This window comes from Cynoglossus semilaevis, chromosome 11, assembly GCF_000523025.1.
Source record: "Cynoglossus semilaevis isolate Cse_v1.0 chromosome 11, Cse_v1.0, whole genome shotgun sequence".
In the NCBI taxonomy this organism is placed as follows: Eukaryota; Metazoa; Chordata; class Actinopteri; order Pleuronectiformes; family Cynoglossidae; genus Cynoglossus; species Cynoglossus semilaevis.
In genome coordinates this window covers 14,330,750-14,358,548 of record NC_024317.1, presented here as the reverse complement: position 1 = coordinate 14,358,548, position 27,799 = coordinate 14,330,750, and the positions used below count along the sequence as shown (strand labels likewise).

Sequence of the window (27,799 nt, the reverse complement as noted above, 5' to 3'; positions counted from 1 at the left end):
TTGATCAAGATTATGTTAAAAACATCCCATCTTAGTTCATTGTTTATTATTATTAGCGGTTTGCTGACGACGTCAGCCCATGCTTCTATTTCCGGCGATTCAGCGATCCATTCTTGTTAACATTATTATTTTTCTTTTTTAGTTTATACTCTGGATTACCCCTCTAAGTCCCTTTCTTCTGTAGATTTGCTATTAAACGGGGAAGGAATCGTCTTCCATTTGTGAATTGCAGGAAACGCAAACTCAACTGAGTTAAAAACACAAAAGTTCAAAAGCATAATACAAAGAACATCGCCTGAAGATATTCACACATTGTCCTCCGTTCGTTTTTCTAAAGTAGTCACCTTAATGTTAAATATCACGTGACTTACCTTCTTTTCCACTTGCTTCTCATTCATTTCAAACGCGGTGCAGGAACAGGAAGTGATATGTTGAAGAAACCGGAAGCAGACGATTTGACAATTGATTAGTATTTTATTTATGTTTAGGTATTAAATAAAACGTGACATGACTACATGTCTGTACTCACTGTTTAATAATGTAAAAACAAAAAATGTTTGCCTGGCATGCCAACAAAAAAACGTATTATTTTTCAAGTGCAATTAAATATCAATCACTGCGAAAGTGAAATGATATGTGCCTGTTGCTGCCTCAGGTGGTGACAGGAATACGTCTGATAGTTTGCCAAATGCTCCAAATCTGGCATCAAATTACCTACAACAATGCAGTGGCTGTTCAGCCCACTAATATCCTCATAACATTTAAATAAAAGTTGTGTTGCCATCTAGTTGGGAACAACTGTAGATTATTAAGCTGATTACAGAAACATTCTATATCTGAAAAACAAATGGTTGTAAAGATGCTAGCTAATTTGCACATTAAATAAAAAGCCCAATTGTTTATTGTAGCATACTTTGTCCTTTAAATCAACCAGTCAGTATCATAAGGCAAAAGCTTAGATATTAGTTTTACAGCAGGTTATTCTAATTAGTTAACTATTATCTTTACTATCCTGACTGTGTATCTCAGCATCCTCTCTATTTTCTTTACACATTGGCAGTTAGCCAAATTTAGCAAGGTGCTTTTCACAGTGGCTAAACAACAGCTAAGAGTGTCAGAAAAACTAGCTAGCTTGCAAGCTGCATAATTAGTTAATTAAAATGACATTCTTGCATCAACTAACAAATAGAGTACACTTAATTCATAATATTATTAGTTTTTCTTCTTAAATATTTACTTTCCAGACATTGTATGATTGTATTAGACCGGGTGTCACTGAGGGTCAGCAAAGAGGCCTTGTTGGTCGGATCTGTGACATAGTTTTTTTTTTTTAGCCTGGAGAAACCGAGCATGAACACAGTGTTTGCATAGACAATAATTCAAGTCGCACATGTGCAAAAATACAGTATAACAAAAAGAAAAGAATAGAAAAAAACAACAAAGAACACAAAAGATGTGATTGTGTGTAAACACAGCTCTTCAGAACATAATTTGCATTCATGATACAGTGATTAATATTATTATATTATTATATTATTATTGTCATAAATATTTCCACACAAAAAAAATCCAGTTTAGAGATTTTTCATCTGCAGTGGTGCTGGCAAAACATAAATCTGTCCAATACTGTTAATATAATATTGCATTAATAAGTTAAAAAAAATCAAATTAAATACCAAAACTATGGAGTAGAAGTAGAAAAAAAAAATGTTTAAACCTGTTAAATAGGTAACACTTTATATTTAGATTCACATGATAAGCATCAACTTTTTTTTTTTTTTTTTTTTTTTTTTTTTTTTACAAAAAAGACGTATAAAAGATAGCTTAGATAAAGCGTATGGTTAGCCAACCATAGATCAGTTTTTTTTTTGGTTTAGGTCAAAACAAATAAAAATCTACATCAGTATAAATAAAAGTAAGCCCAGAACAAACTTTAAACAAGGCAAAAAACTTCACATATTTTAATCACAGTAATCAGAAAATAAAATGTAACTAATAAGAAAATAAGAGTTGCTCATAGAATAGTTACTAATTGATGTTTCAAGAACACAAAAGTTGAAATGAACTGATAAAAGTCTATTAAAAATGGCTAGAACTTTTCAATGGTTAAAATGTTTACCTTAATATAAAGTGTGACCAAAATGAAGAAAAAACATGAACATATATAAACAAGAGAGACAAAGTAGATAAAAGTTAGGTAGGAAGTAAAAAGGAGATAGACAGGATGTTGAGAGGAAACAGTCATAGAAATGGCTCTGTCTCCGCTCAGTGTTAGTGACAGTGATTCAAAGTCTCTGAGAGAATATTTTAAATATTAGTTCATAAATATTTTTGTGTATATAAGAGAGTAAACAAGCACAAAAGTCTTTATGGCTTTGATCAAAATGCTTCAACCCCTGAACATTTACCACTGTAGTGTCACTGCAAAAAAAAAAAAAAAAACACCTGAGGAGGGCGACGTCATAAAACGAAATAACGTGGTTTAGTGGGACTAATGGAAAATGATGACAGCGACAAAATGAAAAACAAATGTTTTTATCTACTAACTGCTGCTGTGACTCAGACACAGCACTTTAAATCAAACAAAATTGTAAACTGGCAAAATTGCACAAACAAATTTGAATGTCCATCAGACAAAAACCCAAAAATATATATATGTATATTTTTACCAGGAAACATCAAGTGGTGTCATCATAACACCAAATGTTTTGTGGTAAGCATTGAAAGACTAAAATAAGAGCCAAAAACTCATGTATATATGAAGAATTCCTTTCAATTCAATGTAGGAAAGGAAATGGTAAAAACTTCCACTGTATTTTCCACTCGTCCCACTTTAACAGTTCAGACAAATCTAATACAAAAAGAGAAAAAAAGTGACCTAAAAACCACAGACAATAATAATTAAAAAAAACCCTCTTTCTTAAAAGGTGACATCTACAGCTTGTATCCATCCTCCTGCATTAGTACGGAGCAAACTTCTGTCGCTCTGGCTTCTTCATCCCGTTAGATGAGGAGGAAATCTTGGCTGTGTAGGACGCCAGTGCTGCCGCAGCTGTGGCGTGTGCCTGAACGGGGACTCCTGCAGCCGCCACAGATCCTGGGATTACCGGTGAAGCAGGAGCGCCAGAAAGGGCCAGGTATGGGATGGACTTGACTCCCAGGAGGCTGGAGAACGGGAAGGCATAGGGAGAACCCAGGACAGGAGTGTGGGGCAGCGTGGCTGCCACGGCTGCCAGTGAAGGGGAGGGGGAGGAGCTAGAGAAGGAAAAGGAGGAGGTAGGAGAGGAGGACGAGGCAGAGGCAGGGTAGCTCATGGTGAGGTCAACAGGAGGCGGCATGGAAGAGGAGGAAGAGGAAGAGGAGTGGGCAGTTGATTTAGCCGTCTCTAAACTGGAGGAGGAGGGAGAGGAAGTGATAAGAGGAGGAGAAAAGAGGAGGAGGTTTGGATGGAGAAGGGTTAGAGGGTTAAACCAAAGACATGTCTAACAAAGAAAGTTTCAAAATAATAATTCAACCAAAGAGGAAACGTTGGAAAATAAAACTGGAGCCATAAAAGAGGATCAGGAGCAGATGGAGACAGGATCACTCCCAAGTCCAGACTTTTTTTCTAATTTTTTTTCTTTTTACACATAATTGCAACCATAACATCAAAACTCTGAGAAAAAGTATCACAATCTGTGACTTTAAATGTCAGAAAAGTTTGATTTTATGGGGAAAAAAATCACCATTTTAAAATTTCAAAAATGCTAATATCAGATGTCTAACCAATCCAAATTATGAGAGTTAAAACAAAGTCCTGGCTTTGACTGCAGAATGGTTTTGAATTTCTCTTCCCAATCTCAGAAAAACAAGACGAAAGTCTGGGTATGTTTCCATGTGGCTCTAAATCCTCTATAGTGTGAAACATTTATCTTTATTTTTATTTTTTTTTTATCGTAGGGAGTTCGCGGTTCGGATGGAAGGTGTGCTGTTTAAGTCGGGATGATGGCTGTGGGAGGGGCTTAGGGAGAAGAGGACAAAACCAAACAATCGTAGAAATGTTAGCATCAACATTGTTCGACAAAAGAAAATTAAAAAAACTCTTGGTGACATAAAAATAAAACAGCCTAAAAGAGCACAGCTTGAAGTAAAGAGTTAAGTAATACAAAAATATAATTTTATTGGCTAGCAAATTTCATTTCAGTAAAGTAGCTGTTGCCTAGACATTAAAAAAATCCTGTCCTCAGTTTCTAAGAGGGAACACGCTCCCACGCTTCCTGTCATCATTAGCATTATGAAAAGCCATGATAAAAAGCTTACCATGAAGTAATCAGGTAGTGCGCCAGGTTGATGGCGATGGGTGTGCCGGTGATAGTGACGTGGCGATCAGTGGTGCCGTCAATCTGACTACCAATCTTGATTTGAGCTCCTGAAACCTGGCGGATCTCATTAATCTTGGTGCCCTGGCGTCCAATGATTGAACCAATCAGCTTTGAGATAAAAGACACATTCAAAGAGCGAGGGAGAGAGAGAGACAAAGAGAGACTAGAGAGTTAGTATTTCCTTGGCTTATACAAATCTTTGTTTCTGGTTGTTCTGCAATTTCAAATACTACTTCCTTTCACAGGTCACAAAGAACTAACAGATGGATTCAGCAGTGAATCATTTAGGCAAATGAGAGAAATCACTGATTTTCTCCATGGCCTTAGCTAAAGGCGCCAGTTTGGTTCTGGTGTTATTGAGACGTCCCTGAAAGGCATAGGGACAACTATTGATTTACCTAAAAAATGACACCTATAATCCGAGAATAATAATCTGCACTTTTTTCTACACTAAAGTCCAAAGGGAAAAGCAGTGATTTTATCCCATAAAGACACAACAATCACTGCTGCCTCCATCACTAAGTCCAGAAGTACTATTTTGTGACTTCACTGTTTGTTACAATCTGTTCAGATTTACCTCAGTGACACAAACTGACCACTGGAGGCAGCATTGGACCAGCAGCTCTTGTGTCTGTGTGAGCTAAAATTAGAGCTATTCTCTTTGGGCTTTAGGTGTGGGCCAACCAGACAAACATTCCTCTACAGTGGACCACAGAGCTTTTAGTCTTAAAAGTGATAAGGGGATTATTCATGGAAACTTCACCGATAATTCAAGTATGTGTGTGCTTTTTTAAGCATGTGTTTGATAAATATGCGTGACAGCAAACAACAGTGTGAGCTGACAATAGCCAGGTTGTTGTGAAATCCACATCTAATACCAGTAGGTTGTGCAAACCTGAAAATAAACAGGTAAACATTAGGGGCTAATGTTAATGAGTTACCTAAAACACCATGGTTTAGTTAAGTGGTTTAGTGGTTAACTAATACTGAGTAAAACCTTTCAGCCAGTCGTGATAAATAGGTAGAAGCTGTAACTGATAATGTTGTTACACTATTGCACAGTTGTTAGGTGTTTGCTCATACGATAGCTTCTCATCATATCATCTTAAAGGTAGGAAGCTGCAAATATGTATTTGTATTTGTATTTTTTTTTTCACCCTTTAACTCCTGCATGTGGTTCTGGGAACTGTTAGCTAAAAGTATCTGGAGGCTGATGGAGGAGGACAGAGTCAGGACTATTTTTGGGAGGATCCCCCTCTGCTGACAGGTTTATTGTAGAGTTGTTGGTGGTTAAATCCGCTACCGCTAGCAGCAGGGTGTCGCTAAGCTGCTCACGGTCTCACACAAACAAACATATCATACACTTCCATTTAGCAGCTTAAATGAACCACTGATGTGTTTCACTACACCAGTGTTGACTCTCTCTCTCTCTCCCTCTCTCTCTCACACACACACACACACAGAGAGAGAGAGAGAGAGAGCCTATACATACAGTATGTGTGTAGCACCTAGCATTCAGGACTGGACTATGGGAGGAACCAAAGAGAAGAAGACTTGGAGAAATAAGCAAGACAACACCTCCTAAACTCTAAGTGTTAAAAAGATGTCTATTGCTATGTAAGTATGTCATTGTCAGATGTAGCAGATGTCAAATCGTCTTCTGAGCTAATGTCCATCCTTCTTTTTTGGTTCAGTTTTAAACCATTTGTCCATGTCAATTTCCTCTGTACATGTACACTATTGTACACTATTTCTGGGATTTTCCTGGTCCTAAAAAAAGCTACTCCTGTTTCAGCTATGGTTCTTATTATTTGTTTATTTATTGTTTACACCCTAAGGAGGGCGCCCAACCCAACAGCTGACAGTGACAGGATAATTTACTGCAACCTTAAGGGCAGCTCTAGAGTGTGAGGCGTATGGGAGGTGAGAATGGACTGCTCTTCGTACAAACTCCAGGTCATGGCTCAGACCTGCAGGCATGTTAAAGTGTCCCTGAGGAAGTCAGAGAGCTGTCATCAACTCCGCTCCAGGGCCTGGAAACACCTTGCAGGCTTTGAGCAGAGTGCTGTTAGCAGTTTGTTTTACAGGCTAAGGTTTTTCAGGGATGATTTGAAACTATGAAAGTTACCCTATACTGTGTTTCAACCCAGGTTTTTCAGATTGTACCAGAGCTTTTGTTGGTCCAAATGCATATTAATCTTAATATTTTTTTTGGCTTTTTTCTTCGTTTCTTTTAGTTGTACATGGTCACACAGATTTGTCTCATTCAGCAGAATCAATCAGCACTTACATCATTTGGAATGAGCAGCTCCTGTGATGATGTCTGAGAAGGGGCTTCAACACCACCTGAGACATTGAAAAAAATATATAGTTGTATGATTCAAAAGACCTCAAAACACAAAAAAATGAAGCTGCCATTTAGGTGAAAACACTTAGATAAACACGGAATTCCCAACACAGAAAAATGACATGACATTTACATGTATCTGTGGGGCCACAGTTGAATGCTTTCCTTTACAACAAGAAAATCACTGACTCACTGTTCAACCTGTGATTAAAGACTGCATATTCTCCCTGTGTGTTTTCTGCAAGTACTACGGGTTCCTCGCACAGCTCAAAAACATACTGATTAGGTCATTCACTCTAAAATAACCATCTGTAAGAATGTGAGCGTGATTGGTGGTTTGTCTCTATACGTGTGGACTGGCCAACTGTCCAACACCGCCCTTGCTTGCTGACAGCTGGGCTTGGCTCCATCTCAACCACCCACACTCGATTTAGTTTGTGGCAGCTACTCTGACTTACAATAAAACTAGCCTTTGTACAGTTTCAGAACTTATTATAAAATTTTGTTTTGCTAGTTAGGAATACCTGAGGCTAGCTGGTTATGGACCAGGTATAAAATTCAAATACTAGTTCTAGCAAAACTCGCAAAACTAAATGACTTCATGAACTTTGTTCTGCTAATTATATGCTAGCTCACTCCTTAGCTAATGTCTTTAACTTCTTGGCTCTTCGGTTTACAATTCAAGATGGACACCCATGCAGTTGACATACATACCAGACAGCATGGGCGTAGCTGATTGGCCAATGGAGGCCAGACTCTGCTGCTGCAGCGACATCTGGTGAAGCTTCGCTAACTGAGAGAAGAAAGAAGAAGAAGTACACTTATCTCTACTTTTCATTAAAAATGGAAACAGATTTACAGTAAATACAGATGATGAGTTGTTTTTTCTCACCTCTGAATGTTGGATACTGTAGTGATTATGGGCTGCATACGCCTGAAAACACAAAGACAATGTTTGCTGTTTAGGGTTTTGGTTGGTGTAGAACATTATTACGACAAATAATATATTTATTAATTTATTTATTTATCTTCAGTGGCCCCATGTGGTGTCCAAAACACCGGTCATATCAAAGAAATCTCAGCCTAAACAGGTCGGCAGTATTTCCCTACCTGCCCTGAAACAACATCCTTGAGAGACACTAAAGCTTCGTTGACACTTTGATGAGACCACATCCTGTCAGACATAAGGACAAAAGACATGCCCTCTACTGGACACATATGGTGTGAGGCTGAGCACAGCAGTGACGCTAAATAAAACCTGAGCCCTGAGGAACAGTGTAGGTGGAGATGTTTTAGGACCGTGACCTGAGCAGAGCTGCAGCTCCTCCTCTTTCCTCATCTCCTCCACTGAATATTTATAAGCGGTTTGATGTGCTGTTGGGGGAGGAACATTTGGCTGCAGGCGTGTGATGAGAACTTTGAAAGGTTCTCCAGTGTTCTCTCCAGAAATGTTTACCATGTGATAAAGAACAGAGATTAACCAGTAGAGGAGGAGCAGTCCCTGTCCCCCACTGCTATTTATTTGTGGTGGGACACGGCTAATTAGAGACATGTTTCCAGTAGCATAAAAAAAAAAAAGTTAACAGTTGTAAATCTGACCGGAAAGATTTTAGATATGTAATTTTTAGCGTTCAAGAGTAAGAAAACAAAGCTAAATGTGTGGACTACGATTAGCTGCAGCGGGTCATTTTTGCAGCTAAGCTCTTCTTCTTAGGTCAGCATTTGCAGCTAAGCCTGATGAGCACACGTTGGACCTAAAAAGCTACTGCTTAACACAAGCAACATGAGCTCATTGTTATAATGTTCAATGATCTAACGTTGTTAAATGAAGCCTGCCTATTTTAGCACCAATATATAAACAGAGCCTCCAAAAGGCCTGCTGCTCAGACATTAATGACCACTGTAATCCATGTAATACATGTTCATTACCACATGAATATTTATCAACATCCAATGGATAATTAGACTGAAATAAGAACCAGACTAAACTCTCTCCATTTCCATCTCTAATGTTTGACAAATCCGTTCACTGGTTTATTTGCCTCATGAACAAATGTAAAGTAGCCACACATTACAAGCTAAGTCGAATCTGTCATCTGTCGAATCTATAGTAAAAAAGTGCAGATACAATGGACCCTATAGTAAAAAAGTGCAGATACAATGGTCTTGTTTATTAAAAAAAGAATATAAAATTAAGCTGCGCAAGCCAATGTGACAGCTTAAACACCTCCCTGTTTGTGAGATTATTAAATGATGGCGGTGATAAAGTTCGTTGATCTGTTGATGGCTGCAGTGAGAGGATGTTGGAAAAATAAGAGGGATTTCATCAAAGTAGACTTACAATAAATATATATAAATATGGCAGCCACTGACCTGCTGCAGGTCAACTCCTGCCTGAGCCACTGAGAACAAGGGGTGAGAGCTGAAGTCTGATGCTTCAAACACCTGCAGGAAAAACAGAGAGAAGAGCAGAGCATGAGTCAGAGCGCCACCTATCACCTCGTGTTGGTTGCTGGTCTGTGAACGGGGAAATAGGATCATTATAAAAACACAGAACCTAAAAATCAAACACAACAGTTCTCTCCAGTATATTTACAAACAGAAATGACACATCCATAAATCTGCAGAGATTTGGCTAAGTTAACACATTTAGGATCAAGACAAGGACAATTTGAGATATGTCATTTTTTCGTTCAAGTGCAAGTTGATCAGGAGTACGATTAGCTGTAGTGGGATTTGTCCACAGATATGAGGACAGCGGACGCTGAGCTTCACTGTCGTCTCAGAGACATCACCGCTGTCCACACTTGAGCACTGTCACAGACTGTACAGATGATGATGACGACCTGCGGCCTCATTTATCAACTGCACAGAAGTGTACGTAGTTGGTGCATATGAACTTTTCCAAGTATGGAATTTGTACTTGTACTTGTGCATAGAAATGTAGGCACAGCTCAGACCATGTGGATGCACAAAATCTAGTGGTAGAACAGTGAAACTACAGTTAGAACCCATGCAACAGAATGTAGAACTGTTTCTACACATGGTTTGATAGATGAGGCACCTGGAGTCTAGACTGACAGACTGGCTACAGCTGGCTTATGTATGACAACTGAAAGGCAGGGGACTGGGGGGGGGAGGTCACACACTGAACAACTGTTTGTTAAACCAATAATAGCAAACTGAACACTGTAAACTCTTGTGAGGCAACCAACAGTCTCTGTTCACACAGGCACAATGTGGCCGACCTGAAGAATTGTAGTAAATACCTGTTTTATATTATTTTCAATAGGTGGTATGTTTACATGTATATCTTCCAGTACTCCTGAGGGTATGTGTACTGCAACTGAGAACCACAAAAGCAAAAGCCACAAAATTCAACTCAATGAACTTGTTCTGTTGCTGATTAATGAGTTCAATGGTTTGATTACTGACTGTTTCGTTACTCCTGGTCCTCACATGTCTCAGATGTATGAACCCAGATGTTCTGATGGCAGTGAAGTGTGTTCAGCCGTAGCCGTTTTAACCATTCAACATTGTCCACTCACCTGGTTTCCTGCCAACAGCAACGTCCCAGGAGTTGGACTGGGTCGGTACGGGATGGTTGCTCCTTTAGGTGGAGACTAAAGAGATTGGTGATCAGTAAAACGTCATAGAATAGAAGGCTAACAGTGATTTAGAACAGTGATTTGAGCTCAGACAGGCACAGAAGCTTCCGGTCTAATGCTGCCTCCAGTGGCCAGTTTGTGTCAGTGAGGTAAATACTGAAACTATTGCCATGATGTAAAAAGGTCTTTGGTAAAGGACGGATTTTGTCTAAAAGGTTTGATAAGTGTGAGAATCACAGATTCTTTTGAGAACACTGCAGTGTGAAATGACTCTAATACTGTAAGAAAATGTTAAAAAAAATTATAATTGTTTTATGTTGATAGGGAGTGAGTGAAGGTGGAGAAGGTGGCCCCTCCCTCCTTGTGAGTGTAAAATCACAGATTTTTTCCATGTCCTTTGATGTGAAAGGGTGAGAATGTGATACCTCTAAGATGACGTTGCAGATGAGTTTCACACACTGAATGATGGCCTCCTGACTCCCTGATATTGTCACCTCCCTCTCCGTGGAGTTCGGGAGGAGGTCTCCAGCTACCTGCACCTGAGCACCTGTCGACTGCACGGACACACGCACGCACAAAAGAAGAAGTCAGCTTGTCAGACTTTCAGTTTCATCAATGTTAATAGGTCAAAAATAGAAAACATAAGGATTGTTCACAAGTCCCGAAATTGGAGTGCTGGGCGAGTCTGGAGTCTTTTGAGCACGAGTCCAAGTCAAGTCTGGAGTCTCTGTGTGTGACTTAAGTGCGACTCAAGTCAGAGTTGCAATTTTGAGTCTTCATCTCTGGCTCACCTCTCGGATCTCCTTGATCTTTGAGCCGCCTTTGCCAATCAACGAACCGCACTGACTCGCTGGAATGACAAGGCGCAGTGTGACGGGAGGTTTACTGGTTACTGTGCCATTGGCCACTAACGCCGTCAGGTCCTGAGTGGGATGAGAGAAAGAGAAGGAAGAACTGAAATCGGTATACCACTCATTCTCCAGACCTCAGGGAAACTGGTGCTGCTGCTAGTGCTCTGCTGCCTCCTGTGGTCATTGTTGTAACTAAGGTAAAGCTGAACAGAGAAAGTCATGACATAATAGTTGCACATTTAGTGACAGAGGCATAAGTAACTGCCGTGTCCCTTTGAGCCTTGATCACAGAGTTTCTCTATAAGGTTTGGTGTGAGAGAGAGAGTGCTCTGCGGATTTCCAGTTTCTTAGTGGGAAACAACAGGCATGTGATTGGAAAGATGACCAAAACATAAGGTGACATTATTTTCTGTCATGACCACACGAGGCAGCAGCCACATATCTACCATATACAAGTAGATCAAACCTAAACTTTTCTCTTGAGGTCACTAGGGTACTACGTGACAAGTTCTGTCACTTTCAATCTTCACCTCTTCCATTTTGAAGACGATCATGGTGAAGGCTCTGAACACACACTCTGTTGGTCCCGTGATTGTGATGATGCGCTCCGGGCATGAGCCCTCAGAGATGTTAATCCTTGCGCCGCTCTGCGAAGAGTGGGAGCAGTCACAGAAAGGAGGGAGGAGGAGGCGAAGAAGTGAGGAGGGAGAGAGGGAGGATGGGAAAATGCGAAAGGGGAGGAAAATGAGGACAATCCATTAGAGGAGGTACGGGAGGCAAATGAGAGAAGAGGACGTGAGTCACACAAGGAGAAGAAAAGATGAAGGGAGGAGAGAGCAAACACATTAGTAGAGGAGGAGGAGGAGGAGGAAGAGGACAACCAAAAGGAATAGAACCTGCCTTCTCTTTAACTAAACTAAACTGACACTAAAGGAGAGATGCCTGTGATGCAGGAGCTAGGGATCACAGTAGAGCTGGAGAGAGGAAGGAAGGAAAGATGGAAGAAGGAATGAAGGATATAAGGAAGGGTGGAAGAAGGGTGGAGAATATCAAGGTTTTTAAGAAAGTGGGAGGAAGATGTAGAGAAGGAGGAAAATGAGTTTTGTGGAGATTATCAGGAGAGAGAGATTAAAATGATTTGAAGGATGAGGAGGAGGAGATGAGTGAAGTCCAGGAAATGGAGGATAGGAGAGAGGAAGCAGTAGGGGATAGATTTGTTAAATAGAAAATGAGTGGAAGGAGAGAAGGGGCGAGAAAGACAAGGTAGAGCAAATATTTGAAGAGAAATAAGAAGATGGAGATATAACCAGGACTAAGACCAAAACCACAACTAGCATCAGAACTAAGAGCAGAATATAGACCAGAACCAAAATGAACAGATAATTCAACAGGGAACCTTCTTGATTCATAATTATCTTAATAAGCTAATAGATCCACTGCTGTGTTTTTCATGTATGTTTAAAGCCTTCAAAACTCTATTGCAGCTAGTCTGGTTTCAAATAGTAAAAAGCTAACAACTTTAATGGCCCTGCCTGTTAGCATCAACAGCAAAATGAGCTAACAAAGCCTAAAAAGTCTAATCCTTATTTTACTAGGTTTGCTAATATGCATAAGTATAAATATAACGGACAGTAAGTCAATCTTTACTTAGCACTTTTAGTTTGCAGATAAAGAGTCAAATAGTCAGTAGTTATCACTTTTAAACCAAACGTAAAGCTAGCTATAAAAAGCTAACAGCCAGTTTGCATTTAAACATTAAGTTGATTTGTAAAGGTTTTTCTTGTCTGCTTCCTTCTCCAGCTAACAGGCTAGTAATATCCTCTTTTGTCAAAACATTAACAGGCGAGCTGGATAGGTGCTAACAGAAGGTTATAACACAATGTTTCTCTCTCTATCTAGCTGATCTTACAATGCCAATGTTAATCTGAAAAACAGAATAAAATCAACTATTGCAAGCTTGTGAGTTAGCATTGTCTTTCTGACAAGAAGCAGAAAAGAAGTGCTAAATAATACACTTTTAAAACTCTAACATGTCGACCTCAAAGACTATTCTAAGTTAGCATTGACATGACATTGTGTTTCAATTAGCCTTGGCCATTAGATATAAACGAATCAGCAGAAAATGTGGCAAAGGATGAAAGGACAGAAAAGACAGAGGACAACAATGAAAAGGTGGATTTTACCTCTTCTCGTATTCTTTTCACAGTTTCACCTTTCTGTGGAAACAGCAAATGGACATTGAAGGTCAAAGTGACTTTTTTAAAAGAGCTTCAAATGAGAACATGCTCTAAAGGCAAATGCTAGCAATAGGATTGTGGGTGGATTTTTTAAATCTTTTTTTTATCACGTAAAATGGCTATTTTCTATTTTTATGTTATTAAACTTTAGTTACTATAGTCAAACTAATTACAAATACAAACTAATCACAATTTCTGTGCTAGCCTTTATTTGATTTTGTCAAACATTCATCTAACATTTAGTCTGGTTCAGATATTCTTGTTGAATTTGCAGACAATTTGCAGCTCCTTTTTTCAGCTATTATTTTAGTCTTATACACCAGAGAAAATCTAAGACCAACTCTTCTCTTTTTTCTTTCTTTGGATCACTCTATAGAGTTAGTGCACACTCATGGTGATAATTATGGGGAGGAAAATCTAAATATAAGCTGAAAGGGTGGTTATCAGACTCCACTCAGCTGTGATTTAGATTAGAAATAAAATCCTGCGGGTTTTATTTTTCTCATTTAACACGCTCCTGTTCATTTGGCTCCTTTTCAGTGAGTGGAGATTGAACTGACAGGAAACGTTACACACAGCTAATACACATTACACGCCAACTTTAAATATCTCTATCTCTGTGCAGCAGAGATTAGAGGCAGCACAGGCACGAGGAGCATACTGATGTGGGGAAAATTAAATATAAAAAATCCTGGACTTTTAAATATGCAGGTTGTAGATGGAAGAGGACTGAGGGGGAAGGGCTGAGCATATAAATGTTTTAATGCTGCAAAAATGTCTTACAAGACATGTAATGAGAGGATCCTGTTTTATTACAGTAGACAGAATAAAAAGAAAACAGGAGAAAAAAAAATGAAATTCTGCTAAGACAAGCATAAAATAAAGCAGAGGTATGTAAAAATAAATCAAAAAAACAAATGAAATAAATCTGTATTGTTGAATAAATAAAACTCAGATCCATTTTCAAGACTCACCTTTCCAATGATGCTCCCTACTTCCTGTAAGGAAGAATGACATTAACATTGTTAGGATCAAAACTGTACAAAAAAGAAAAACGGGGACAAAGCAGACAGGAAGTGCTGAACCTTTCCGTGCATGAGTAATCTCAGTGTGAGTGTGACTCCTGTGGTTCCATCTCCGAACTCTCTGTCACAGCTCATGGTGGAGGATGTCTGGTGGATGATGGTGGAGATGGTGGAGGTGTGGGTGGACTCTGTCGTTGGGAGACGCATGAAGGTCTGAGGCCCCCAAGGCAAGTGAAGCTTTTCAGAACACCGACTTCGGAAGTTCTTTAATCGCTGTATTCCTGGAGTTTGGAGTTGTGGTGATGGTAGAAGATTCCACCCTTGGTACCAACTCACTTTCTATTCTGTAGGAAAGGAAAAGGAAAAGGAAATAATCATAAACACTGAGAATATGGTCAATCATTGAAGCAGTGTCTCCGTGAAGTTAAATCACTGATCTTCTGTACAGACTTTGGTCTGTGAGCTAAAATCACTGATCTTCTGTACAGACTTCGGTGCGGGGGGAGGGAGTAATCTGCGTTAAGCTGAAAGCACTACAGCAGGTGCTTTTGGTTGATTAACAAAACCCCGGGTAGTAAGGAAATGACATCATCAGTGCTTTATGACACAAGACCACTCCACACACACACGCACACACACACTCATGTCCACCTTGACACAACCATGGACTGTTAAGCAGTGACGTGATTTAAATCTCGGCCTCAGCCCTGATCTAATCATGTCAGAGAAATGAGTTGTTGCCCCAGTGTTTAATCCAATCAGGTTGTGAAAAATGATCAGTCGCCGGGCAGAGTCAACATGCCCCACCCACCAGGTCATAGAACCATTACAGTGATTTATTTATAGAATAAAGAACTAAAATCTGTTTTTCCTCTTATTCTTCTCCTCTACATTTTTTTAATTTAAGAATGCATTAATGCAAAATACTTTTTGTAATGCTTATAGCCCAGTTGTACTTTTCTTGCCTAACATTTAGATTTATTTTTTTCTAAACTAATCTGCCTGATTACATTTTGATGCAATTTAATGCTATCTTTCAGCTGTATTTTGGCTAACATTTTCAATCTCAGGGCTAATATACAGGTTATTTTTAAACAGTATTTGCAGTTTCTTTCTACTATCTTTATTGCACTGTTCTACAGTCACGTCTGCGTCTTTCTTTAGAAAGACTCTGATTCCGCCCAATCACCTGTCACTGACTACAGTTTGAAGGAACAGATTTTTGGCCTCAGTTTGACCTCAAGCACCAGTGATTCATCCCTGTCTCTGAGTAAGTGTGTGTTTGTGTGTATACCTGGTATAGCTATATTTGTGGGGACACTAACATCCTTCTGTTCTGGAGATATTTTGTACTGAGAGAGAGTGAGAGAGTACTTTAAGGTTGAAGGTGTTGTTTGGAGGTTAAATATGGGTCAGACTAACTTTGGGTCAAGGATTTACATTAGACAATTCTCACAGTTAAGGTTTGAGGAAGAACTAGGGAATCCATTAAGTCAATGTGAAGAACTCACAAGGCATAAAAGCCAGAGCGTGTGTGTGTGTGTGTGTGTTTGATCATATGTGACTCATGGAGGGATATTAAACCAAAGTGCATAACATCCTGCTGAATAATTTATATCTTCTTACAGACAGACACACACACACATTTATGCACTTTAGCAGAAATAAAGGTAGATTCATAATTCATGCACTGAAACCACACACAAATGCAACAGAGCAGAGAGAGACACAGCACGCGACTATTTCAAATATACTTTAAAGAAGTACTTCAGTTTTTTTAATAGCTGTCGTTTGATGATGAACATCCTCGACATCCACTGTCTGTGAGCAAACCCTGCTGCTGAAATCAATCAGAAGAGTTGGTTTCTCTTTAACAACAGCTAAACAGATGATTAAACCGCTTTGTAAAAGACTAAAGAGAATCAAATACATGAGAATATATAACCACAACAGTTACTGTTAGACAGATCTTTCTGAAAGGAAACCAAACTCCAGAGAGAAAAGTCAATGGTTCATAAAGACACTCTCCTGCTGCGCCATTTAGTTTAAAATGGACTTTGACGTTTCAAATGACCTGTTTAGATTAACGTGACTGAAACAAACTGACCACAGGAGGCAGCAGTGGACCAGCAGCAGTCACGGTGTCCCTGTGTACATTCCCACTCACACACACCAGTTGAGATTCAATTGAAAGTGTCAGTCAATGATGTCATGGTAGAAAAAACTGAACCGAGATAAAGAGAGAGCAAGTAGGAGTGGCATCATCATCATCTCTTTGTGTGTGTGTGTGTGTGTGTGTGTGTGTGTGTGTTTGTGTGTTACATGAGCCTCCATTTAAGAACAAAGTGAATCTGCTGAAAGAGGGAGGGGGCGTGACACACAAAAGGACGGACACAGAGGACATTTCCAGTCGTCCCAGCAGTGCTGTAGATAATTACTGTAATTACATGGACGTGCTAATGCTAGGATGCTATGCTAAGACTCTCACTGAAGGACAAAAACACTGAGGCTAAAGCTGCAGTTTTTCTGTTGGTTTCCTAAAATTTAATCCTTGTTAACTTTTCTAACCTTTTTTATTCAAACTAAATTAATTTCCAAAATTCTTATTTAAGATTCCTCCTTCGTGATTAGAAATCTATTTAAAGAAAAAGAGCCGTTTCCAGCCTCAACCAGCCTTTACTGTAAATGCTTAGCCCGTTTATGGATCATATTTTTGCCAACCCATTTTTTCGGCCCTTACTGTACATCGTGCAAATCCATTCAGGTCTAGAAAGTGTCTTAAAGAATTAGAACACAAAGCACTTGCTCCTGACTAGACATTTTAGTTTGACTGATTACTTATGGGATAATAATTCCATTAAAACAAAAGAAGACAATATAAACATTTTGTACACAGGAAGCAGCTGGTGCAGGCAGCAGATGCAGCAGAGAGCGGAGGCTTCTGGGCGCTACAAGGCAGGAAGTAATGGAGTTTTTATTACATTAGAAGGTGCACAAATGCAGGGCGGTCGTTTTAATTCAACTCCGTTCCTGATCTTTTTACCTAATTGGCTGCTCCCCAATCAATGTAAGTTTTCAAAATGATGCGTTATTTTGATTTTTTTTTTTAAGTTTACAGTATCAACTCAGTGTAAAATATGTTGCTGTGAGCACAGACACCAGAGCAAACATTAGCTACAACTGCCCTGGTACAGACACCAGAGCTAATGTTAGCTACAATGGTTCTGGTTCACACAGCAGTGCTAACATTTAGTACAACAATTCTCGTATGGACAAACGTGGTATCCAGACCACAGCAGAACAGGTGACAGGATTCAGTCAGAGTCAAAAACATCCGCAGTTGTTGAATATAACAACTACAAATGTACTCTGAGTTTGTAGTAATGGGTGAATATAATAGACTGATGAAAATGTACAATGAAATAGTGCTGAAAAAGAAACAGTTTTGTCAAATATTGCTATTTAAAGACAATTTGATTTGTTGTCTTGAATGGATTACTTTGACTGATTTTTGATTTTCTACCATCAGTCAGTAGATGTTTGTAACTGGATGAGAATCTTTCAATTATTTTTTTTTTTTTACTAAAAGATTTACAAAATGCAAATTATTTGGTACCTAAGTACCAACAGCCCAGTGCTGGTCCACGCCCCAGTGTTTGGGCACCCAGGTTTTGTCTGCCTCCACACAACAGAAGGCTGAACATCAGTCCAAAGATCCAGTGTGAGTGAGGAGACAGAGAAAAACATTTGTGTTGGAGCAGAAGCTCTTTGACCTCGGTGGCTGCCTGAAGGACGACAGCTGTCATCGAGCTGTGGTGTTACATTACTCCCATCATGCACCTCTCTCTCTTGTTTCTGTACATCCCATCACCCCTGCTCCTCCATCCTAAAACATCCCTCGTCCTTCCTCCATCACTTCCTCCCTCAGGCAGGTCATATGATCCTCTCACTCTTTACAGCCTCCATCCATCTGTCTCCATACAGTCATAATGGAGAGAACCTGAGACCCCCCAGAGACAGGGGGAGGGACGGGGGGACAGAGAGAGGGAGGGACGGATCAATAGCTTTCAACAGGAAACTGCCGGGAAAAGACACACAAAAAACGCGCACAAACACACACACGCACTCGTACACATACACACAACAGTATTTACAGTGTTATTTGTATTCTATTTTATAAGTTTAATGTTTTGCACCCGGTTCTAATCATTTCGTTGATCAAGAGACACACAAAAAAAAACAAACCCTCATTCAGTCAACCCTAAATCACTGTCGTCTTTTTGAACCTTCTGAAAACATCAAACTGTTTCAGTTCTGACGATCTCTGCTGTATTTTTAGCTTACTTCTATTATTATTGGATAACATGCGCGCGCGTGTGTGTGTGTGTGTGTGTGTTTTAAAGTGTCTGATCCAGCTGAGTCTAAATCAAATTTCCCAACATCAACATTTGTTCTGCTCTAAAAACAGAGAGACAAGAGAGCAGCGGAGCAGAGATCATCTCTGAAACAGAAGCTGCTTCATTATTTGACATGAAACACACACACAAACTCTGTCAGTGTGTCATCAACAAGCTCCAGGCTTCTTTTCTTCTCGCTGACCCATTTTGTTCTTATTTTTACCCATAATGCACCTCAGTTTGCCTAAATCTCCTTATTTTCTTCCCCATGCTGGGTAGTTTTGTCCACAAAAAGAGAGGGGGATTGAGGAAAGGGAATTTGACTCTAGATGAAGCAAGCTAACAATCAGCAGCAGTCAAGAATTGCATCATGGAACAGACGCTGCATCAACGTGGAGTCATGATGAGCTGCCGCTGAGTCACGGTGCAGAAGTAAAGATAAAAACCTGTGGACGCAGCGGAAAAAACACGAGCTGAAGAATTTTTTTAAGTGCAATTGGTCGTCATTCTGAAGGCATAAACTAACACAGGAGCTGCTGGTCCACTGCTGCCTCCTGTGGTCAACATATATCACTGAAGGAATTCAATCTTTTTAAACAAATCTGTTAATGAAGTGAAAAAAAAAACATATTTGTAATTAGTGAAGGAGGCAGCAGTGGATCAATAACTGCTGAGTGTCCGTGAGCTAAAATCACTGGTTACTTTTTCTTTATTTCCCTATTCCTGCTCTTCATTTCTGTACTGTTTCTGGCCGTCTCTACAGCTCCCTTATTCTCCCCCTCTCTGTTTTTAATCCACTAATGTCTTTCTTGGCAGCCGCAGCTGATGGATGCTGTTAAACTGATCACCGCTAACATCAGTTCTTTAAGAGAGGATGGCAGGCGTAAAAGCAGGGATGATGAAAGAGTGGAGAGGTTTAGGGAGTGTCAACAAATTATTACTGCCATCATATGAACACAGTGCTCTGCAAGAGCAAAATGCTAGCAGTAAAAAAAGATCAAAATTAACCTAAGACTTTGGGAGGTGAGAGGCAGAAGTTGTTTTTCACAGGTTGATAGATTTACCAAAGAGAAATATGAGGAAATAAATATTTATCAGCAGGTTTATAAAATAAAGCAGGGGTCAACTTAATGCTAGAACCCTCTAATATATATATAGTGTGTTAGAAAACACCAAATAAAATATGTATATATATATACATATATGTATCTATTACAGGAATGGGGTGGGTGTGGTACAACCAACTTTAATCAACTAAATGTTTTCTATTGACAACTGCGGTCATTCCCCCTCCCCCGCTGCGTCTCCTTCTGCCTCATTCACTACATTTACATTTGCTTTTTATTTTATTCATTTATGGTGCATAGAACAGATTTACATAAGTGACTAGGGGTGTGTATTGGCAAGAATCTGAGCACTTGGATACGTATCATAATACAGGGGCAATGATATGATATTGCGATATAGAAATAAAAACAAAATAAGATGAACCAACAGCATGAATATTTGAATGTTAACTGTTAATAAAAAAAATCGATACAGTGCCTAAAATATCAATACAGTATTGGTATATTGTGGCCACAGGTGGCAGCAGCTCCTGTGTCTCTGAGCTAAAATCACAGAGTTTCACTGTGGACTTCTGTGTGTGGAAGAGTTGAAGCATCAAGAAACCCCTCAAATACCTGGGTTAGTATTTATTTACACACATTTTAAAATGCCAACACACACACACAAACAAACAAGTACTGCTGCACTCAAGAACACTGCTAATTAAAAAGCTGAATCAATGGCTGTTTCTCATATGAGCTCACGACAGCACTGACCAGTACACACACACACACACACACACACAAGTACCTGTCACTCATAACGATTGGAACTACTGTGAAAATGTAGGTCCGCATAGTGTGTGTCAACTGCAGGTCAATCACACACACACACACACACACGCACACACACACACAGTCCGTACTTAATGCAGAGGCACGTGCACACACACACACAGCACCGTGCGCTGCTCGCTCTGATTGAAAATGGCCGTTTCTCAGACTGTGGGTAAATAAAGGGCTGCTTCGTGGCAGTGATGAATTAGTGACAGCAGCAGGTGCAGATTACATTCAGGGTCAGTCCATTTTTTCCTCCTTCCCATCAGCCCAGCTGGGACGTGACATCGTCAGGATAATTCCTTTACTCCTGCTCCTGCTGCAGTGATGGAACTGTTTAAATATTCTTGTCTGAAGAATCTGGGTTGTTACGTCAGCCGTCATCTGAGTCACAGTTGTTTCAGCCTAAGAAATTCACCCAGAGGAGTCAGAGCTGAACACGTTTCTGTTACATGAAGCTGAAACCTCAGAAACCACAGGCCAACTGTCCCAGCTGCTGCTTATAACAGCAGAACGGTATTAATAACAATTACATTGTTATATAACAATCATAATACATGTTAAAATAGTTCACGGCTACAAGTTAGGTCAAAACAAAGGTGATGTCATTTGTTTCTTTCATCTGTGTCCTTTGATCTTCAAGTTTTACCTTATACACCATAATACAGAGGGGGAACTGACCAAAAAGAATTTCACTTTTCTGTGAAAAGAGCAACTTGAAGCATTTTTATATTTTGTTGGTTGAGTGCATGACAAGACAGGAGATGGAGGTCAGCGCAGGTCCGTCTCTGGAGCCCAGGGAGAAGCAGACGCTGCTCTTCCTGGCCACCGCCATCTTCTACGTCTACAGGAAGGCCGGCGCCTTCATTGGACTCTCCAAACAAGAGATGGCGCGGCACATCTGCCGTGTTGTCAACCAGGCCAGGAGAGGTGTACCGAAGGTGAGCGAGAAGAATGTTCCTCCTGTCTCGGAGGCCAAGCCGTTCGCAAAGGTCATCTTCAAAAAGCTCCACAAGAGATACGGCGGCGACCTCAAGCAGCACCTGCTGGAGGAGACTCCAGAGGTGGAGACGTTCCTGGTGTTCTGTCTGCAGAAGAACAGCCGCAAGCTCTTTCTGAAAATGGAGTCATTCGGTGGCAGCAGAAGGACAGAGGGAGTTCTGTACTGGTCCATGATCTGCTTCTCAGGTCTTTTCCTCATCCCTTTCAATATAATAGCATTAGTTGCCATTACATTAGGGTTAGTGCTCTGCTTGTAGGCCAAACTGGTCCAGTCCCAAGTTTTAAGTGAATAAAAGAGAATTAGATTCCACAAAGCTCTGTTCTCCAAACGACTGCAAGAGGAATCAGTGATGTGACACCAACTTTGAAACTTGGATAGAAATGAGAAATGACAATAATATTCATGACATATGATGATATACATGGAGAAAGAGGGGCTGGAAAACTTCTCACTAAAGGTCAACTTGAGTTGACTTTGTAAAAAAAAAATGTTTAGGAGACGAGGAGTAGTATTTATTTTGAGGTAAATGAACTAAAATGTATATTTTCTCACATCTATTGTGTATTTCATTTTATCACACAACCATCCAGCACATCCAGCCGTATATACCCACAACAAACGCTGCCTCTGAATTCATCCCATCAAGGAAACAGAGACAGTGGTAACACTTTACTGCAGTGGTTCTTAACCTTGTTGGAGGTACTGAACCCCACCAGTTTGATATGCGCATTCACCGGTGATGGCCAAGCGGGGGCGTGTCATCACGAATCATATGAGTCGGGTGTGTGTCTTCTGCCGAACCCCTGGGGTTCAATAGTACGTGTGTCACACTTTTCTAGACCTGGTGACCACACAAAGTGCATTACAAGTTCTAACCCTAACCCTTATCCCATTTCCCTGGGGTTTGCATAGAATTTACTAAGTCTGGAATCAGGCTGAAAACCCTCTGAGTATAAGACAACTGTTAAAATGACTAAGAAGTTGAGGATAAACATGTTGATATGTAGGCTGCTAACAGATGACAGAAGACTAGATTTTGAATGTAGCTAAAGTAGGCAAAACCTTCGATTGTAAAGTTGCTAGCATGACGATCTAACTAGGGTAGCCAAATTATCGTACCTGTAAGGTACGTTAGCATGAGGAACAACACAAAAAGACACCAGAGCTACATTAGCTACGTTGGTCTGAACAGACCTGAGCACAGACCTCCAGTCAGGATTCCAACTGTGATGAATTATTTCCTGTTTTGCGGCACTAACAGAGAAGATGTTTGTGACACATTGACAGCAAGACATTATTTTCAGTGACTCAGTCAGTTCTGGGAGCACAGATAAAACCCTAACGTTAAAGCCGCTCCACTCCTGAGACGTTGTTCAGTTTGACCCACTTCTTCATGGTCTCTGCAGCTTCTGCTGCCGCCTCCTCCATTATAGATACAAGGCCCTGCTGATGTTCAAATCTATTATGACACGCATGACAGCTTTATGAGGCCAGCAGCAGGAAGCGGAGAAGCTTGGTCTGATGTTTGCTCAGGGGAAAAAAAAAAAACAGAGCAACGTTTTCATCTCTTTACATGCCAATAAAAAATATTCACTGCAGGCTTAGATTATGCTGGTTTACAGGGAAGTTCTGCTGACGTCCTGACAAGATCAGGTTCAGAGACTGGCATTCACAGAAACAGAGAAGCCTTTGTAAGAAAGGATCATGGTAATATTAGGATTGTAATGATAAACCTGACTCACAAGAAGATGAGAAGAAATGAGAATTATTATTTTTTGGAGACTTTCAAAACCAAAAGCCTTTTATTTGAAATTTTTGGAGACGTCTTCAGACCTGATTCTACTCTGCATGTCTGAATCACTGATTCAATTTTTTTTTAGCGCTTTTGTCACATGAAATACAAACACTTCCTATTTCACATCAACAACTTCATGCTAATATAAGATAAGACATGCTTAAGTAAAAACAATTACAATGTGAGAAATCATGTCATTATTTGCAGTGTTTTTTTTTATCTCAGAAGGACATACACGGAGAAAAAAAAAAGTATTTGTAATATTTGTAATACAAGTACGTAAGGTTAGCCGAAGGGTTGTGAACCTCACAAATCAAGAACTTAATTGTGAAGTGAAAGTTGTTGGGTTGAAGAAAGAACCAGTGATTTTGCACATTTGTGTTACGAATGTCTATGTACAATGATAAATAGAGCAATTGTTTAAACGATGCCGTCACAGAACTCTGTCTGGTTCCGTCCCAGACAAATGTGAAAGCAGAAACTCCAGTATAATAACCTCCTGCTGTGACATAAACTCAGACCATGAGATGTAAGACGCTCCAAACAAATGTCAGTTGAGCAGCGCTCACTGATGATCACTGTGTGGAGAAAACAGCAGTTGCTTTGTTCCACAGAACAGACAGAGGGGCTTGGTTCATTCCACAATCTATGTCCTTGTCCTCTCTGCTGGGGGACAAATGTCCAGAAACTATTTCACAGAAATCTTTGGAAGAAGACTCTCATAATTCTTGCCTCGAAAAAGAAAAACTGTAGCATCATCTGTTAAACTTGCCGTTTGTAAATAAATGTGTGACAGAATGAGGATGAAGCTGTGCCTCTGTGCAAACATCTCAAAGGAAATATCAACAACTCCACTGGAGGAAAAGAGAATATGGTAATTCCAGTGAGGCACAATCACTTTAAACAAAAAAAATATATATATAAATATGAAACAACTGAAATGTTTGTCAATTTCCAAGAAGAACGACCTGGATTTGTGGGAGAGAAACAACAAAGTCAGGAGATGAGGCACAAAAGAATGTTTACTTTCTGTGTGCATCCTCTGAACAAAGCTTCTGTTGTTCAGCTAAGAAAGCGCTGCACAAGAAATCTGCATTGTGTCACATGTTACACTGAACATGTGACACATTTGTCTGTCTCCAAGAGTGATGTCATTAAGGCGGCACGGAGTTCAGGCCAGGATTCAAGACTGAATGATAATCTCAAGAACTGACATTTGTCACATGAGCTAAAAAATAATTCTAGCTAAAAAGCTAAAACTTATTCTTGGCTCCATATCTTGATAGCACGGTCATTGTGACACCTCGCTGTGAGACCACAGATATAGAAGTGTGTGACCAACTCCCTCGTCCACACCATGGAAAAACAAGTCCATGGAAAAACACTTAAAGTTTAGGAACAACAAACGTCAATCCGCTCCTGCTGACGGAGGCATCGACAGCAGTGGATCAACATCTCAGTTCAAAGAATTTACATCTTCAGTACATATTTACTTTAGTTGCACAAGCTGACCACAGGGGACAGCGATAGACCAGCAGCTACGATGTCCTTGCAGGATAAAAAAAGTCACAGATTTTCTCTATGGACGTCTGTGTGAAGGGACCTTTTCGCAAATTGTATTTTTTTGTTGAAAAGGTTCATCTCAGTAAACACATGGGTCCCACAGGAGAAAACAGAAAAATGTTTTTAGCCATTGAGCGACAGAGTTAGCTGATGAACCAAATACTATGGAGAAAAACAATGATTCCGGCTCAGGGAGACTCTGGTTGATTATAGGAGTAGCAATATATGCACAAGGAGATTAGACTGATCCTTAAGTGTGTGTGTGTGTGTGTGTCTCAGAGGGAGGGAGGGAGAGAGAGAGACTAAAGTAAAGGATCCTCGAGAGCTGATAGAGAAGCTCTTATCCTAATGGATTTAAGGGTCTCCGGGGAAGACTGGAGAGAAGAGACGGACACAGAGATGGAGTGGAGGGGGAGGATAGGTGAAGTCGGAGGCTGAATGAAAATAGGGTGTGTGTCTGGAGGAGGGACACAGTAAAAAGGATGAAAATCAGTGCCGTGGCAGTGGCTGGCAGAGGAAACTAGGAAGATGGGGGAAGTAAAGATAAAAAGCTCAGGATGTAAACAAAGGAGAGTGGGATGAAAGATGAAGGATCACATGAAAATAGAGCAGAAAAGAAAAAAATAAATGAAGACTGGTCCACTTAAAAAAAAAGACCCAGGATGGAACTGAACCTAGGAGATACATTTAAGCTAAAAAAACCAAAGCAGTGGGATAGTTGAAGTGGAATAGAAGGGAAACCTGGAAGCATAGTCGAAGAAGTCTATCTAAAGCTAAATCTGTGATTTTAGTTCAAATGGAGACAGCAGCTGCTGGTCCACTGCTGCCTCCGGTGGTCAGTTTGTGTCACTAGGGTAAATTTCAACAATACATTTCAAACACTGATGTCACAAAACAACACACTTGATCTTTGTAATGGAGGCAGCAGTGGATCAACAACTGCGTATTCTCTGTGATGATAACAATCACAGATTTTCTCTGTGAACTTTGGTGATGTGACGCAGCGCTGAGTTCACTCAGGTTCATTAAAAAAATAGACTGAGGTAATTTGTTTAGCATTGGAGAAGTCACACTGCTGGCCTCTGGTTAAATGGAGAGAGAGAGAGAGAGAGAGCACTGTGGGACTGGTAGCATCTTTGAACTCAGTGTTTACGAAAAACAGAATAAATTAGCATTAATTTAAATGATCTGAGGTGTACGTGTGCATTTATTTGTGTGTATCTTTCATGTAAGATTTATGTGTGTTTAAACAGCATCAATCTCAAATAATCATCATTACAAAATCTAATTGTTTATTTCCTGCATAAAACTAGATGTAGACACTGAGAACAGTTCAGGGAAAATGTGTACATCTTAATATAAACACAAATGTAATGGTTTGAGCTAAATTAATTTCTATGATGTTTGAAATTGTTCCATCAAACTCTAAAACTCCAAGTCTCTTTTAATATATTTCCTAAAAATTTCCAAATATTAATTTCAACTGTAAAAACATTTTTACTTTTGTTTTACCAAATGAAGCCATAAAACATCTGCAAAACGACAAATAAATTGGCAAACGGCTAAATTTGGAGAAATGAATTAACACTTAATAAGACGAAATGAAGTTTGTCCATTAATAAGATGAAAACCTTTACCATGATGATAACTAAAAACAGCTTCCATCCACCTAAACCTTCCTGCAACTGCTGGAGGAATTTTAGAAAAAAAAAAAAAAAAAAGTAAAAACCAGACTAGCTAAGATGCTAAAAACCATTGAAAACATACCGTCTACCAAACAGTGAAGAAAAACATGGCAATTAACATGTCCAATATGGACCAATGACTGACAAGGACTGTAGACCACATGACCTTAATTTGGCTGATTTTTTTTTAAGTAAAACTATAAGTCAGAAAGTTGCCAGGAGTGAACGGAGTCTGAGGATCGGACTGAGTTTTGATGAGGAGAAACAGTGACTCGCTCGGGTAAACACACACGAGTGAACCTGACAGAACCTCCGAGGAAGAGGAGAACAAACAGAAACAGGACGTTTACAACATCATTTAAAATACCGAGGCTGAGCGTGTGCGTGTGGCACAACGAGGAGCTGTGGAAGTTCAACACGCACACCCACACACACAGAGGGAAGAAGGGCTCGTGGAGCTTACCTTGAGAGGAGAAAGGAGAGAATTATAAATCCTTAGTCTGGGGAGGAAGCATCTTTACACCCTGGGAAGCGGGGAGAGAAGAAAAGGAGGAGAGGAGAGAAGAGAGGAGGAGACTGCTGTGAAGGAAGGAGGGAGAGAGAGAGAGAGGAGGGATCCAGTCTGTCCAATCACAACCAGAGACATCGATTGTTACAGGAAATAAACACGGACTGGAACTAATGCACCCGTCCTCCACATCTCTCTTCCTTAGTTTTTTCCTGTTTTCTTGCCCTGTTTATGAGTCGTTATCAAACCAGTCGTCTTCTACCCTCCCTTTTTCTTTTATCCATACTCCCTTTAACGATGACATTTTGTCTTGATTATATATTTATACATTTCACTCTTCATTCCTTTCTTCTAATGGCCTCGAGCTGTGGTTGTTCATTTTCCTCTCTTCAATCCGTTCCCTTAATTTATTAGTTCCTAACATAACTCTTCCTCCATTATCTACTTCTCCACTACTCCTTACTCTGCAGCTTTCTCGGTGCTCCATAAGCTACTGCTGCCACCTACAGGTAAAGAGGACACATGAAATTAAAGCA

General features: G+C 39.9%; 1 protein-coding gene across 3 annotated transcripts; it reads right to left on the bottom strand.

Annotated features, from left to right (window-relative positions):
- On the bottom strand, positions 1-27,794 carry pcbp4 (poly(rC) binding protein 4). Of its 3 annotated transcripts, none has more exons than XM_008320778.3 (14): positions 27,219-27,794; positions 14,490-14,773; positions 14,379-14,402; positions 13,351-13,383; positions 11,698-11,814; positions 11,108-11,239; positions 10,742-10,870; positions 10,257-10,331; positions 9,082-9,153; positions 7,601-7,642; positions 7,423-7,501; positions 6,652-6,707; positions 4,300-4,469; positions 1-3,390 (listed from the first exon to the last, which is right to left on the bottom strand). In XM_008320778.3, exons 2-14 carry the CDS (start codon positions 14,634-14,636, stop codon positions 2,961-2,963), a joined length of 1,506 nt encoding a protein of 501 aa, XP_008319000.1. In that variant the 5' UTR covers positions 14,637-14,773; positions 27,219-27,794; the 3' UTR covers positions 1-2,960. The 3 variants fall into 3 exon arrangements, with proteins under 3 accessions (XP_008319000.1, XP_024916054.1, XP_016892305.1); XM_017036816.2 differs by lacking the exon at positions 1-3,390 and adding an exon at positions 3,621-4,000; XM_025060286.1 differs by lacking the exons at positions 14,490-14,773; positions 27,219-27,794 and adding an exon at positions 12,110-12,141.
- Positions 27,795-27,799: the final 5 nt, after the last annotated feature.